Source organism: Montipora foliosa, chromosome 3 (genome assembly GCF_036669935.1).
Source record: "Montipora foliosa isolate CH-2021 chromosome 3, ASM3666993v2, whole genome shotgun sequence".
Lineage (NCBI taxonomy): Eukaryota > Metazoa > Cnidaria > Anthozoa > Scleractinia > Acroporidae > Montipora > Montipora foliosa.
The window spans coordinates 48788183-48805028 of NC_090871.1; the positions used below are offsets into that span (position 1 = coordinate 48788183).

The 16846-nt window shown below is 38.8% G+C and overlaps 1 protein-coding gene across 7 annotated transcripts in view; it reads left to right on the forward strand.

The window, feature by feature from the left end:
- The first annotated feature begins 374 nt into the window (after positions 1 to 374).
- The window catches only part of LOC137997559 (uncharacterized), a 35349-nt gene continuing 18877 nt past the window's right edge, over positions 375 to 16846 (forward strand). Inside the window, exons 1-9 of one of the 7 annotated variants that reach the window (XM_068843629.1) lie at positions 376 to 625; positions 4522 to 5092; positions 5304 to 5458; positions 5786 to 5922; positions 6830 to 6941; positions 7078 to 7161; positions 7311 to 7497; positions 8032 to 8121; positions 9209 to 9403. In XM_068843629.1, coding sequence (XP_068699730.1) covers positions 7410 to 7497; positions 8032 to 8121; positions 9209 to 9312 — 282 coding nt within the window. In that variant the 5' untranslated portion in view covers positions 376 to 625; positions 4522 to 5092; positions 5304 to 5458; ... (2 more) ...; positions 7078 to 7161; positions 7311 to 7409 and the 3' untranslated portion in view covers positions 9313 to 9403. Of the gene's footprint in view, positions 626 to 3934; positions 5093 to 5303; positions 5459 to 5785; positions 5923 to 6829; positions 6942 to 7063; positions 7162 to 7310; positions 7498 to 8031; positions 8122 to 9208; positions 9404 to 16846 lie in introns of those variants that run through there. The other 6 variants (XM_068843627.1, XM_068843630.1, XM_068843626.1 and 3 more) reach the window with 6 other exon arrangements.

Here is a 16846-nt window from a genome sequence, read left to right on the forward strand (position 1 = left end):
GAAACTTTACGGGCCATTTTCGGGTGTCACAAATCCCTTTGTATCTCAAGAACGGAGAGGATTTAAGTCGTCAAACTTCACGGACATGTTTCTTTTAGTTAGCTTGAAAACATGTTAAAAGATCGGCTTTTCAAAACAAGCGGTTGGCAGTTTCACAAATGGCTTTACGGGCCCGAAACGTTTTCGGGACTTTCGAGAAACGAGCCCCTGGGGCCTGTTTCTCGAAAGACCCGGTAACTTACCGTGCCCGGTAAGTCACCCGGTAATTACCCGATAAGTTTTCGGGTGTTTCTCGAATCTCCCGTTAATTTCGATCCCGTTATTTTTCCCGATAACTTGCCCGGTAACTTACGGGAGCTTTGGAGCTCCCGTTACTCTCCCGTTAAAGTTTACGTAAAGGGTAACATCATTTTGCTGCATCAAAACAAAATGGCTGGCGAAGACGGACTTTTGTTACGCAGTTTGTCGGCCAAGAACATACCAAGGGAGGCCTGTACTGAATCATATGACCGATACAGAAGTAGTTGAGAGGCATAGGTTGTCAACAGGAAGATTAAATTGGCTGATTGAACGGTGTATTGTAAAGAAGATCGATCTAGAGAGGATGCAATTCGCGGAGACTCAGGTAAACCAATACAGGCTAATACCCACCAACTTTCGGTGCCGTAAAACTACAGATGTTAATATATTAAACTTCGGTGGAATCGGCAATAAAGCAAGCCTTTACTTAAACACGGACTGCAGTTTGTTTTGGCGTGAGTCTACTTTTTTCACATCTAAATTCGCAGCACCCAGAGTCTTAATAGGGAACAACTGGCTGCAGCATTTCCAGCAAAAAACAAATGACATGTTGTTAAAAAAAACATACAATAAATAAATGGGATGCAAACTACTGGCAGGGAAAATTTGGAAAGGAGAAGCGATCGACCATTACGTGATATTGAGCAAAAAACAAAACATACCCAGCTAAATGCTGCTCCGTTTGTCTGAAACAGCAAAGAGGAAATTGTCTCCTTGTGTAAGAATAAAACATGCTTGTGTTCGAGAAAAAAAGGAATTTTTATATGGACTCAAACTCGACAAAACCTATCAATTAATGCTCATCAAACAACGAACTTCTTTGCGTACGTTGTTCCCACGGCGGTCCGCTTTATCTCTGTTTTGTTTTGGTGGTGTTCAAGTGTGACAGTAGATTCATGTTTATAAATCTTTCAGGTAAATGTGACCGTGTTTTCCCGGGGGGGGGGGGGGGGGGTACTCCCATATGGAACAGACGGGGATGCTCGTCGGAAATTTTGAATTTAACCCCTAAAGGAGACTATCTGGGCGTGGCTCAAGCTTTTTTTGAACCCAAAAGGAGACCAATCTGGGTGTGGCTTAAGCAAATTTTGACCCCTAGAAACAAGTTAAAAAGAAAATTTGACTTCTGTTTCTCTTCGCGTAATTCTGTGTTTCTTCGCGGAGCCCTAAACAAGACCTTGGCGGCTTAAAATATTGGCGCTTTGCTCGGAACACCCTAGGCGATACCAAAATCCAAAATTTACACCCCTAAGCGAGACGACGAGCTTCCCTGTCTGTTTCATATGGGAGTCCCACCCCCGGGCGTGTTTTACCCTATAGCTGGCTTTCCCAGAGTGACTGGAGCAATTGATGGCTCTCTCATTCCTATCTGGCACCCAGACAGTGATGAACATCTCTCTGTTTGTCACAAGGGTTTTCATGCTATTAATGTGATGACAGTGCAATGCTCACCTGTCATCTACAAATTTTGTTTGCATATGGCATGGCTCTGTACATGATTCAACTATTTTTAATGCCAGCTACTTGCAAGCATGTATGGAGGGTGGAGGAGGCGGGAATGGGTGGCTCCTAGGAGACTGGGTATACAATCAAACCCTACAGGTACCAGAAGACCCATACAAAAATGAAGAACACCACTGAGCGGGCCTTTGGCCTGCAGTGGAAGACAAGATTTCCCTCCTTGATTACTCTGGTGGGCAGTGCAAAGCAGCAAATTTCTGCCTGGCCTCCATTCAATAGCTTCTACATAACTTAAGGCCAACTTGACTCAAAATATTTTCTTTTGTTTAAGATAAATCTCAACACCAGAGAGATACTTGCAAAGCTAATGAGAGGCATGAGTTAATTTCAACTATAACGGAACAAACTGTTTTGGAACTTTTTTGCAATGCAGAGCAGTTTGGTAGGGATCACCTCGGTTAAAGACTTGATTATTGCTTCTTGCTAGCTAGGCCTTGAAAGTGACAAAACATGGAGAGAGTTTTGTTAAATTTACTGTGCATTGAAACCAATTTTCAAGGAGAACATGGAAAAATTTATTTGGCATAGATGGAAAGATTCAACTTTGCAGTGAAAAACACTTGGAGTGAGGTGCACTCTAACAGTAACATTAATTTTATTGGGTCACTTTGTCCAAAAGCCACTTAACAGTCATCAGGTGAGTTCATTTTAAATGACACTGCAAAAAAAACAGTAAGGGGGAAACAGTAAGGGGGCTTTCATTTATTAGGGAGGTGGGGTAATGTTATTTTGGAGAAGAATTAAGGGGGGTTGTCATATATTGAGCAGCCTTTTGAGGGGGGTTGATTGAAATGTTGGCTTTTCCACTTCATTTCGCTGACTTCAAAGCTGAATGTACATATTAGAAAAGATTTATAATATTACACCCATTTTCCTGGCCATTGGAAAACGTTTTCCCAATTATGGCAACTGTTCCTGGGAACAGGGAAATGCCTGTATTGGGAAATACCTTTAATGATTAACTCTCAATGGTCTGGACATGGAAATGCACTGCCCTTCCTATGAAGTTTTAAAAGTGACGGATGCCATATAGTTTACTTTTTGTGATGGTATGCAAGCTGAACAGGGGCGTAGCGATATACGCTCATACCCACATGCGTACCTCCAAAAATCAAAGAAATAAAACATTGTAAAGGGAGAGGTCTCTCCCTTTTCCTGTAGCCACATTTACCATGGATAATGCACTTGTCTACTAAACACTTATATCAGTAGTTCCAAAGGTTGACAAATAAACAACAAAGTTACTGCGAGTGAATAGTTAGCATTTTTTTCATGCTTTGATTTATGAAACAATCCAGTATGCCAGATCATTTCATTTGAGCTATTATGCAACTTAGCTGCCTTTTACTTACTTTGAAAATTCCAAAACCATAAACATTATTAATTTTAAATAAAATGTCCTTGAGTTTCGAGTAAAAGGCCAAATGAATCAATCGCAAGAAAACTAAACCACAACCACTAACAACCACAACCTGTAATGATAATAATTAGTTTGTGGTGTTATGTCACTTCATGTTCACACATTAAGAACTTGTTCTAAATTGTTGTTGCTATTACATCATGTAACTACCAATATTTATTGATAGATCATACGTATAAGGCATAGATATAAGGGCCCTTGAATATTGTAAACTGGCTTCAAAGGAATGTGTGAGAAACTTGATCAATAATTTAGTGGCATTCTGTATCCAAATTGCAAATTAATCATTCATTATTTCCGATCAGTATACTACTAATAATTATTGACCTTTTGCTGAACTGTATCATGAATTGCAGAATTTTAAACACATTGCTGTTGGCTGGTAACCCTAAATACTAAACACTTAATTACTGTCCCGATGGAAATAGTTAATTTTGTTTCCCTCGAATCTCAAATTGAATGTTTCCCCGAGGCATAAGCTGAGGGAACCAGTGAGGTTCAAGGGAAACAAACTTAACTGTTTCTCGCTTTACCGGTCATTAATTAGTTTGTTATGTGCCCCCCCCCCCCCCCCCAAAAAAAAAAAAATATATATATATCAAAGGAGGTCGTTGGTGAACATTCGCAGGTTACAGTGCATTGTTACCCTCTGATTTCATAGATTTTGCATTGTTGCCTGATCAGAGACTTTAGCTGGCAAACATTTTTATTGTTTAGGTGTCATTTCACCTCAACTTAGTCAATGAGAATGCTCGCTGTTGGACATAAAATTCCATCTACCAGTATATAACATTATTAAATATTTTTTAAACTTGTTTTCATGTCACATTAACTGTGACCACATTACTACACAGAAACAACAGATGTGTAGTTAACTTATTTTCTTTGTCCAAGAGAACTGGTATATTTCACCTACTAATAATAATAAAGTAATCTGTGTTTGTAGAGATTGGTTAATTGAAACAACAGAACAGTGTCGTCCAGTGATTGGGGTCGCTTGCCTTGAGATTCCGAGTTCAAGGCCCGCTCTTTCCATTCGTTCAATTTGTTCCTGGTATTCTCTGGTTCAATTTACCATCTGCACTTGTAAATAACCAACTAGTTTGCCTCTGGCCAGTTGGGATTACAGTTGTTGTGATTGCTTTTTTCTGTCGTTTTGTTAGCTGTGTTTGTTTGGCCCTGAAAAGCCCCTATGGGGAGCTTTCTATTATGCATGTATTCATAATTGTATTGTAGGTGTACTTTTGTTCAATTTTAATAGTTCCAAATTATTGCTGTAGAATCAGAGGAAATTATATCCAGTCATCATTGACAGTCTTGAAGAATTCAGATGAGTATTAATAATTTGACTGTGTTTTTACAAAGTGCACAATTATATCTGTCTAAAGCATATGTTCATATGTGCATATGTTCAAGTTGGTATGGATCCATACAAATACTGAAAATGATATCCCTGCCAGAACATGAGCTATGTACTGGTACTGGTATATTGCCCCGATTTTCAAAGATGACACAAGCACTGACTGAATCATAATAGGAACATTCGAACCCACAAGTGACCAGCACCCAACGCCAATGGCTTAATAGGTCAGTTAGTTAGAACGTTGCACTGGTATCACTGAATTTTTATGGCTTCTCTATGCAATTGCTAAAATTGTGTTCATAACTGAGGATCATAGCTTCACTTGAGTTGGTATATGATAAACTTGTTAAATTTGTGGCATTTAACATTTTAAGATTAATCTGAGAGGTTTCAATTTTAGGATATGTCGTCATAGACTATCATGTTTGAAGTTTGAGGCAAGTGAAGTCGATTGCGTTGACACAATTGATTGCCCTGCTTGTCCCAAGGTAGGTTGTAGAACCTTCTATAAGAGATATTAACATTATAATGAATTTCAAGATAGGCCCAGTACATCACTGGCATGTGCATAAAGGTGAAACAGGAAAGTTTAGTTCATACAAAATTGAGCCAGAGCAAACAAAATGATATTAAAGTTATATTTCTGAGCGTGAGTTATTGTACTCTATTAACCAATGATAACAACATTACTTCCTTCAGAATCATGGAACTCTTCTGTAATCCATGGATGCGGTCGCAAAAAAGCAGCTGGCAAAAGTGTGAGGGAACCCCTGTTTGGAACAGCAGTATTTGATAATGACCTATAGGTTGATGATTTTGTGCAGCAACACCCAACAACCACTGGAGGAAAGGAGGTGTGTAATCGTTGAGCAATATTTCCTAATAATTAGGTGTGGTTGTTCATAAATATTGTCCTAGACTTGACACTTTTAAACGCATATTTTCTAATGGAAATCACTAGATAATATCATTGATTTATTTTCTTTGATTAGAATACCTTCCAAATCCATTGCATTGTATGTCAGACTGATTGTATTAAGGGGAAATTGGGAAAATGTACACAGTACATATTATGGCATTGACTTCTAGATGGTGAAATGGTGTAATATTCTGAGGATACACTATTCAGGCATGTGCCAGGGTTTTAATGTTTTCTTTTTTAAAATATTGTTATATCATAGGAATGTAGTGACTTCATGGTAGGGAATGCAGTCTGTTCAAGATCCCGCTATTCTGCACTCTGTGAAACGGCAATATTTGGGAGAGCTTGCCGCCATGAATTTCCCAAGAGGTTTATCAATGTGAAGCAAGGCGAAAGGTTAACTAACATTATTTGCCTTCATTTTATCGGCATGACTATTTCGGGGGGTAGGAGGTTAGGGGTTAGGGTGTGTGGTAGGGAGTGCATGATTTCAAGGGTACCATACCTGAAACAACCCAAACCTTTACAAAATTGATAACCTAGTTTAAGTTAGGCCTTAACACTATGCTTTGGATAAATACTAGGCCTAAGTTTACGATTTTTGTAGAGGTTTGGGTTATTTCAGCTATGATACCCTTCGCCACCTAACCCTTCATCCCCTACCCCCCATCCCCGGAATTGTCATGCAGTCTTTCTAAGACAGTATAGCTTAATATCATATTTATGATGTGTTTAATCTCTGTGTGTCAATGTGGTCCTGCATATTTTCTTGATGAGTATGTTTAATAATGAACCCATAGAATGCAGTTTTGCAATGAAATGTATCGTATTTTATTTTGGAGAGCATACTCAAGAAAATTCAACCTTTAATAGGAGTTGGTGATAAATGATGATCCATTAAAGCCAATATACAGTGTATTTAAACATTCCTCATGTAAGATTTGTGTAGCTAATAATATTACGAATTTAAATCGAGAGCCTGTCAGGGTGAAACATTCATGCAAATATTCATGAGCCCCAATAACATCAAATCATTTACGCAACACGTACACGAACACTTAAAATCCTGTAAGACGTTTTTATTGTGGGTGTCTTTTGTTGTTCACGTGCCCACAGAGTTGTGTTTAAATTTATTCTAAAATACCAAAATATGGAAAGAAGGCAAAAGAGGACGGAAAATAAACTTTAATGTGTCAAGATAATTATGTCACTTTGGGCTGCTCATGAGTTATGTTTTGAATCATTCACTATATAGGGTTTCATTAAGAATTTACATTCATGTGGAATAATTTCTTTGCCATAGACTTGCTTATCCAGTTTGGATTCTAAACAATCTTTTGGATGAAATAAGCAGTCAGTCACTTAATGTGTGCATCCTTTATGATGTTGCATGCCTTTTCGAAACTCACCTGCAGGTACAGTACCAATTTCCACTCACTCGTACTGTATTCAATTTCATGCTGGTCTGTTTTATCTTTACATTAGTAAAAAGTTGCAAATTAATGGTACATGTATATTATTTTTTTGTACTGATAAGAATGCATTGCTTAGGCTCAAGGGCAGCACCACATTTTGCAGTCTGTTAAGTTGGCAATTCCTATTTTTCATAGTTATGGACACAAAGCGAACTGCCAGGTGTGTGGTTTTTTCATTCCTTGATATATTTTCTTCCTTGAATAATGACCACCATTTAGTGCAAAGGATAAATGAGAATATGCCATGGTGTATTTCTAATGGGATTGCTTTCCTTTGTATTGTTTTATGCTTTGTTTATTTATCCCCAGATTAAGTACAGTCCCCGGAGAGTATCTGATTCTGGTTTTGGTCTCACTGATGGTGAAGTCCTCAAGAGACTTTGGTCCTATCTTTGAAGATTTGGAAAAATGACAAAGGAGATGAGGCCAAACTATAGGGTTGATGTGCTCTCCGATGCACTGTTGTTTTATGCCAAGAAGAAATCTGCTAACCTAGGTGAATAATACATTTTCTGTGAGTGCAGAAATCCAAATCCAAACCTTAACATCACAATAACCCTTTGTAGGCTTAATGTTGGTTCTTACTCTAGGGTTAATGCCAAGTTTGAGGTGAACAAGACTTATTTACGATGACCTGCTTCTTTGTAAACTGTGCCTGTGTAAGCAATCAATAACAATATCATTATACCATCAAATTAGGCAAAACTCGTATTTTTAACCCTATTGCTTCTGACTCACATTGTGACCTTTCAAAACCTTAGCTAGCACCACGGAGAAAGTAACACGTTTTCTTCAAATCAGTACCATGATTTCAGGTCTCTGCTCTACCTGATTTATACACATACACACTCACACTTTATAATTGTGTGTAATCGAACGTTATTGAAGATGACCTCTTCACACCCAACTAGTGATCAGGAGGACGTTGGTTTAAATGCAAATATTTTTTTCAGAGGTTGTGTATTATTGAGTTCCCTTCAATAACTTAGACTCCCTCTCGTTACATATACTGTACCTATTCATTTTTTAGGCAAGCTGTTATCTGATCGCATGAAGAGAGGAGTGGTGGTAATTAAAGATTCAGAGGAAGAATTGATTAACCCATTGGCCAGCCTCCCAGGTGTGAGATTAATGCTCATCCAAACGGAGTCCCTACATCATGTTTCAGTTTCCAAAAGTCTTTATTGAATGATTACATTTGAAAATGAAAAGACCTATAATAAAAGGTCGTGTTGTTATAAAAGTGGATGTCCACTTACATACTATTCTACCGTAGCTACCTTAGTTTGCATATCACATTCTTCTTCAGTCTTTTTTATGCTTTGTTTTATTCTACAAAATCTACTCTTTATCCATCCTCTTTCACAAGAAAGAGACTGCTGTTAACCTATATACCTCTTACTAGCCGCGTTATCGTCCGTACTGTAAGTGACGGACCGACAGGGAAAACGAGGATTCGTAAACTTACAGCACGGACCGAGAAAGCGATGTTAGTAAGGTATTTAGTATATCTCTGAGGTTAATCCGGCGTGCGTGCAAAGAAACTAGTCGAAGTCAAGCGGACAGTTCAACTGCTACAAAGATTAAACTAAATCTTCCTGGCTGTTTGAAATAGTTGCTTGAAAGATTCAAACAGTTTTACGAATTTATGTAGCAGAAACGACATGAAAAACTTGCTAGATAATGTGTTATCGAAATTTTAAATTCAGTGGGCTGTAAAGTGGGCCGTACTGTAGAATACGGCCCGCTTATATGTATTTAGCCAATCACAGCCCACGTACTGTTTAAGAGATATAATAATGGACATCATTAAAAACTGGATCATTGGATAATGGAATTCGAGAGTTTTGATTGGCTAAGCCATCATGGGTTATGAGCCATTATACCATGATCTTCAAACACGGCAAGCATAAGCGTGACTTTTTGGGCCTTTTTATTTTTATTTTAGTCTAGTTTTCTATATTTTGGGGGCGTTTTTAATAAAACAATTATTCCACTTGCGCTTGTTGGATATGAGATGATTATAGCCAACTCGGTGCTAGGTGCCTCGTTGGCTATCTATCATCTCATATCCAACGCGCGCTCATGGAATAATTGTTAAATTATGCCTAAAAACCCCTAAATGCGGGCAACCTGTATTAAGCAATCAGTATACCTTTAACGTTGAACGGTCCTCTTGTATGTAATCCATTACAACTACTTTTTAGCCCCAGTTCGAAGGGAAGAGGTTGCAGCATGGGCAGACCAGGAAGCAGAATGGACAGGAGGCTTAAACAAACCTGTTGAACATCCTTCGTGGATGTTTATGTAATATACTTGAAAATGTACTATGAAATCCGAGCCAAGTGGGAGCAAGAATCCGAACCTGAAAAATTGCAGCAACTGTATGCTCAAATGAACAAGTATGTTTGATATTTCTTAACACTATGAATCCCAAAAACACCACTTACAGATCGTGCCTTTAGTCAACTTTCCTACTAGTTGATGGGTGATCATGTGGGTCCTAACAGGTTGATAACCGCCTCACCACAAAAAACTTTGGCTTCCTGATCCACACTTCACAATTTTGTACTGTATTAAACTTTCATTTCCATAAATGTTTTCACGTGAATACGAACACAAACCTAATTGACCATTTTCAACATTGGTGGCCACGAGCCCATATGAGTAGAAGAGTAGTGAGTAGCACACAGTAACAGATGTGTTCAATTTTCTCTTTTCCCTCCTCTTTTCACCTGATCACGTAGACCTACCCTTTTGATTAACTTTTGATATGAACTCCTGCTCAGCTAGTTAGTATTCATTAACTTTTGATACAGACCTCTACTGATTAAAATAACAATACTTTGTATTCAATTTAATGTATTCATTTCACAAGCAGGATAAAATATTCGCGTCCGATCTGTATGGACGTTTACAATGGCTCACCCATCGGCTCGCCATTGTAAACGCCCATACAGATCTCCCGCTCATATTTTATCTACCACTTGAAAACAGGGTCAAACTATTTAACAATTATTCCATGAGCGCGCGTTGGATATGAGATGATACATGTAGATAGCCAACGAGGCGCGTAGCGCCGAGTTGGCTATAATCATCTCATATCCAACAAACGTGAGTGGAATAATTGCTTTATTAAAAACGCCCCAAAAATATAGAAAACTGGACTACAATAAAAATAAAAAGGCCCAAAAAATCACGCATGTGCTTGCCGTGTTTGTAGAGATATGTCCAGAAATGCACACAACAACAAAAAATGGCAAAAGTGAGAAAATGTTGGCGAATTTGGCAAATATGGCGAAAATGACAATTTTGCCACAATAGCCAACGAGGAAAAACACAAAGCAGTGAAGGGGACCCATAAAAGTTGGCGAGAGCGGCGAATTTGGCAAATATGGCGAAAATGACAATTTTGCCACAATCGCCAACAAGGAAAAACACAAAGCAGTGAAGGGGGCCCATAAAAGTTGCCGAGAGCGGCGAATTTGGCAAATATGGCGAAAATGACAATTTAGCCAACGAGGAAAAACACAAATTAGTGAAGGGGACTCATAAAAGTTGGCCAAAGCAGCGAATTTGGCAAATATGGCGAAAATGACAATTTTGCTACAATCGCCAACGAGGAAAAACACAAAGCAGTGAAGGGGGCTCATAAAAGTTGCCGAGAGCGGCGAATTTGGCAAATATGGCGAAAATGACAATTTTGCCACAATCACCAACAAGGAAAAACACAAAGCAGTGAAGGGGGCCCATAAAAGTTGGCCAAAGCAGCGAAATTTGGCAATATGGCGAAAATGACAATTTTGCCACAATCGCCAACTAGGCAAAGCAATGAAGCAATGAGGGGGCCGATAAAAGTTGGCGAATGTGGCGAACAAAATTAATGAAAGAAGAATTCGATCTCCAGTGTTGTTTCAAATGTTTGACCTCAAATTACAAAAGTTCGTTTCTTGAATTTTAATGATTTTAGAAAATTAACAACCAGCATGAAGAACGAGGGAAAGAGGAATTTGGCAAAATAGGGAGATATGGCAACGGGACGTGGCTCCAAATAACAAAGTCATGGCAAGGTTGTCATTTGTGACTGCGGTGGAACAATTTAATTACTGACATGTATAACTGCCTCGTACTCTGACAATTCATGTAAGAATGACTTCACCAACGGGTACTAAGAGTTTCAAAGCAGTTATTTGAATCTTACCAATGTCCGCTTGCAAGGAATTAGATTCAATAAACCACACACAAAATATGTCCTTGTCGTATGATCCATTACATGTACTTTAAAGTAAGCATTGCGTGAAGATGCATGCATGTCGTGCCTGTGAATTTTATAGTAGCTTTTCACGAATCTTGCCATCAGTCGAAATTGAAATCCTTCTACCACAACTGTAGAAGAATGTCGACACCCAGTAGAACAGAAGTTGCAAAATTAAAATTCTCCACAAGACGATAAACATTTCCTGAATTGTGATCCGCCGGAAAGATCAGACCGAAGCGTTCTTTTAGACGCCATCTTAAGAAATCGACATATACGTCGTGTTAAGTCACTGTAGTGTAACTGCTAACTGAGCCCCAAGTCTCCTCGTTCGTCGTCTGAGTACATACATACATACATACATAAACTACTTTATTCATCCCAAATGGGCTTTTCAGAATAAAGGCAAGAGATAACTAATGCTATATACAAGTAAATTGATTAACTAAGTAACTAGTAAATGACATAATCGAACCGATTAATTATTAATTAATTAATGAAATAAAAGCAAAAGTGGAGCAATTAGGTCACTAAAAAAGTAGAGAGAAGGCTTCTCCTCAGGAAACGTTTGAAGTCCTGTAGTGTTGGTTTCAACTTAAGAATCGAATCTAGTGAGTTCCAGAGTTTGACTGTCCTGAAGTGGAAAGTTCAAAGGCATATTTAACATCTGGGAGTTCCTCGTTGTACGCCTTGTGATCATGGCTCTTTGAATATATTTAGAAAATAAAGAGGCTGGAGCGCACCCTGACATACATTTGAAGGCCATAATTGCGTGGCGATAATACAACTGCTGTCTTACAGGTAGCCACTTAAATTAGATCTTTAAGGATAGGGGAAATGTGGTCGTATTTCCTTGAGCTGCTAACGATACGAGCCGCGAAATTCTGTACAGCCTGGATCCTACTTAAGTTGTACTCAGAGGTGTTGCTCTAAACATTACAACAATAATATAGCTTGCTAAAAGCTAAGGCATTAAGGTGGTTGGGTCAAAAGCATGTTTAACTTGATTAATCTGGCCTAGGCGCACCATGCAAACGGACACTGTTGAAGCTATGTGATCGTTATATGTCAAGCAGGGATCCAGGATAACTCCCAGATCCTTAGCAACGGTAGTTGGTGTAATTTCTTTTCCTAACAAATTTAGACGAAAATCCTCTACTTTGCTGACCATCGCTCTGGTGCCAAAGATAATTAAAATAGTTTTACTAGGGTTTATAAGGAGTTGATTTCTAAAAGTCTAGTTACTAATTCTGCATAAGTCTTCATTTAATTTCGTAATCTCGCTATAATGAACTGCCACCGCGGCCGCAATCCTGCATACAAAAATTTGATTTTATCAACGGAGTTGATAATGTAAATTGGACACCGTATAGAGATTCTCTGTACGGTGGTCAGTTTACATTATCAACTCCGTTGATAAAACCAAATTTTTGTATATTACCTCCCCATCGACGCAGCACCATAGTTTCTTTAGAAACTACCCCCCGCAATCAAGGGCAAGACGATCTCGTGGAAAGTGTAGTTAACTGAACCTGAACGCTAAAATTTTGCGAGAGTGCTTAGGCCTACCGGTAATCACTGAAACGAGCGCTTAGGCTTAAACAGTAAACAAGTGCTTTCTTCTTCACACTACCTAGTGAAAAGTGTTGTACGTTATGCGAACCACAAAATGAAAGCTAGAATTACGTGGTGATATTAAAGACTAAAAAAAGTAACCTCGTCTACGAGAGTGAATTTTTGACTTTGCAGAAACAATGGTCAACCTTTGTGTTGAATTCGCACATTTCTTGTCCACTTTTATGACACTGAAAGAAACAAAAACGCAAACTAATAAACAACAATCCGATGTGTTGCCGCAAGCAGTATAATGAACTGCCAACACGGTCCACATTCCCGTAGTCGATGACTGAAAATTGTTCAAGGGCAAGACGATCTCTTGAAAAGTGTAGTTAACCGAACCGCAAAATGAAAGTTACAATTTTACGAGAGTGCTAAAGCCTAATCACTGAAATGAGCGCTTAGGCATAATCAGTAAACGTGTGCTTTCTTCAAACCGTAAAGTGAAAGCTAAAATTTTACAATAGTGCTTAGGCCTAATCACTGAAACAAGCGCTTACACTTTTGAAATATTGCTATAATGAACTGCCACCGCGGTCCGCAATCCTGTAGTCGATGAATGAAAATTGTCCAAGGGCAAGACGATCTCGTGAAAAGTGTAGTTAACTGAACCGCAAAATGAAAGCTAAAATTTTACGAGAATGCTTAGGCCTAATAATAGTGTTCTTAACCGAACTACAAAATGTAAGCTAGGATTTTACGAGAGTGCTTAGGACTAACCAGGAAAACCAGCGCTTAGGCTTCAGTAAACGAGTGCATTCTTCCTCACACGATCTCGTAAAAAGTGTAGTTAAGTATAATGCAGTGCTTTCTTCTTCACACGATCTTGTGAATAGTGTAGTAAACCGAACCACAAAATGAAAGCTAAAATTTTACGAGAGTGCTTATGCTCCGGTACGGTACCTGCAGAAGCTGCCAGTGCTTAATTAGGCCTAATCACTGAATCGAGCGCTTAGTCTTATTCAGAAATCAAGTGCTATTGCGAATGAAAGTTAACGGAATTGTAAAATGATTCGTTGAATGCGCTATAAGAACGAGAGATACGTATCAACTTAACAAATCGAAAGTGGTTCAGCGTTGTCTGTACTCTTATCGACAACGATATTCGCCATCACAGTGGTCAAAATGTTGTGGATTTAGGAGGTGCAGTGAGCAATTTGCCTCGCGAGGCCAAAAATATCAAACATGTTTGATTTTATCCTCACGTCCTCGCAAGGCGAAGTTCTCACCCAAATTTTCCCGCAAACATGAGGAAACGGATGAGCAAACCGCCTCGCGATGGAGTATGCTCAGCTCTTTCCTCACCGTGTGCGGTGGGCTTAAGTAGGCCAAAAGCATTTGAACAGTAGAAAACTACTTTTTATCTTGGAGCAGCTGCAGTTTACCCCGCCACATCGAGGCCGTTACTGTAAAGGGCTGGCCACCCGGTACGCGGAAAAAATAAAGTCAAGGTTTGCTAAGTATCTTAAGTAGCTGGCTACGCAGTACGCGGTACGCAGAAAGAATTAAATTCAAGATGGCGAGGTATTTTAACTAGCTGACTACGCGGTACACGTACGCAATGTTAAAAGTGTGCTTAGGCCTAATCACTGAAACGAGCGCTTAGGCTTAATCAATGAACGAGTCCTATTTGCTTCACACAATCTCGTGCAAAGTATAGTTAGCCAAACCGTAAATTGTAAGCTAAAATGTTAACGAGGGTTTAGGCCTAATCACTGAAACGAACGCTTAGGTTTAATCAGCAAAGGAGTGCTATTTTCTTCACACAATCTCGAGAAAAGTGTAGTTAACCAAACCGTAAATTGAAAAGGAAAATGTTAAAGAGTACTTAGACCTAATCACTGCAACGGGTGCTATTTTCTTGACACGATCTCGTGAAAAGTGTAGTTAATCTAACCGTAAAATTCACAATTGATCGCCACTTCATTTGCAATGCTTTAAGAACGAGAAATACTGTTTTGAATAAATTTCATACTTCAACTTGAATTTATTAGTTTCGGGTTCAGAAGTTCAATATGATTCAGAAGTTTATTCGAGTGACAGGGTATTCTACAGTTAACTTTGTCATTGCAAAGGGTCAGCAAAAAATGTACATTCCATGACGAAATAGTAAAAAAACGCAACTTAGTTTTCACTCATTTCTAAGTCTTTGAATCCTGGAGTGTAAGTGTACGTTCCACAACACTGCTTCAACAATTTAATTTTGCTGATTATCAATATCTATATTATATCGGCTAGTTTGTGTCTGTTCATTTCACAGATAGCCTCTTTCTTCTCTTGTAAGTTATTCAAGTTTTTTTTTTTTTGTTTTGTTTTTTTTTCACTCCGCTTTTAAAGCGGATGTAAAGTTAAGAAGGGGAGCCGCCAGTGTGTTAGATGAGAGGGAAAACAAAGTGGAAAAGCCTTTTCAAATCTTCATGTCATTTAACAGTCGCACCGGAAAATGACTGAGTGAAACGCGAAAGTAAACAGGTCCGTTGGAAGCATGCTTGAATTTCGACAAATGAGCCCCAAAATCATCAAGAATTTGTACGCTGATGAATGAAATTTTCAAAGGGCAAGCAGCATAATGAAGTGCCACCGCAGTCCGCATTCCCGTAGTCCATGAATGATAATTGTTCAAGGGCAAGAGGATCTTGTGAACGGAACCGTAAAATAAAAGCTAAAATGTTACAATAGTGCACGGCCTAATCACTGAAACGAGCGCGTACACTTTTGAAATATCGGGATAATTACCGATTTTGTCAATGTTCACCCAAATGGTGTAAATACCCATGAATGAACTAACTGGACTGGCAAAATATCGCTAAAAATTGTCGAATTTCTCAAATTCGCCAAAATCACCAAAGTTCACCCATGTGGTGTCAAAACCAATGGATGAACTAATTTGATGAAATTGGCAAAATAACGTCGAAATTGCCGACATTGTCAAATTCGCCAAAACCACCAATATCGCCACAGTTCACCCATGAGGTATCAAAACCAATGGATGAACTAATTTGACGAAATTGGCAAAATATCGCCAAAATTGCCGAATTTGTCAAAATCGCCAATGTTTACCCATGCGGTGTCAATACCAATGGATGAACTAATTTGACGAAATTGGCAGAATATCACCAAAATTGCCGAATTTGTCAAATTCGCCAAAATCGCTAACCCTAACCCAAATTCGCCAAAATCGTCAAGGTTCTCCCATGTGGTGTCAATACCAATGGATGGACTAATTTGACGAAATTGGCAAAATATCGCCAAAATTGCCGAATTTGTCAAATTCGCCAAAATCGCCAATGTTCACCCATGCGGTGTCAATACCAATGGATGAACTAATTTGACAAAATTGGCAGAATATCGCCAAAATTGCCGAATTTGTCAAATTCGCCAAAATTGCTAACCCTAACCCAAATTCACCAAAATCTTCAATGTTCACCCATGTGGTGTCAATACCAATGGATGAACTAATTTGACGAAATTGGCAGAATATCGCCAAAATTGCCGAATTTGTCAAATTCGCCCAAATCGCCAAAATCATCAATGTTCACCCATGTGGTGTCAATACCAATGGATGAAATAATTTGACGAAATTGGCAGAATATCGCCAAAATTGCCGAATTTGTCAAATTCGCCAAAATCGCCAAAATCGCCAATGTTCACCCATGCGGTGTCAATACCAATGGATGAACTAATTTGACGAAATTGGCAGAATATCGCCAAAATCGTTAATGTTCACCCATTTGGTGTCAATACCAATGGATGAACCAATTTGATGAAATTGGCAGAATATCGCCAAAATTGCCGAATTTGTCAAATTCGCCAAAATTGCCAATGTTCACCCATGTGGTATCAATACCAGTGGATGAACTAATTTGACAAAATTTGCAAAATATCGCCAAAATCGCTAATTTTGCCAAGATTTTGCCAAATCTGCCATTTTTGTCATCGTGTGCATTTCTGGACATAAGTGTGTTTGTAGATC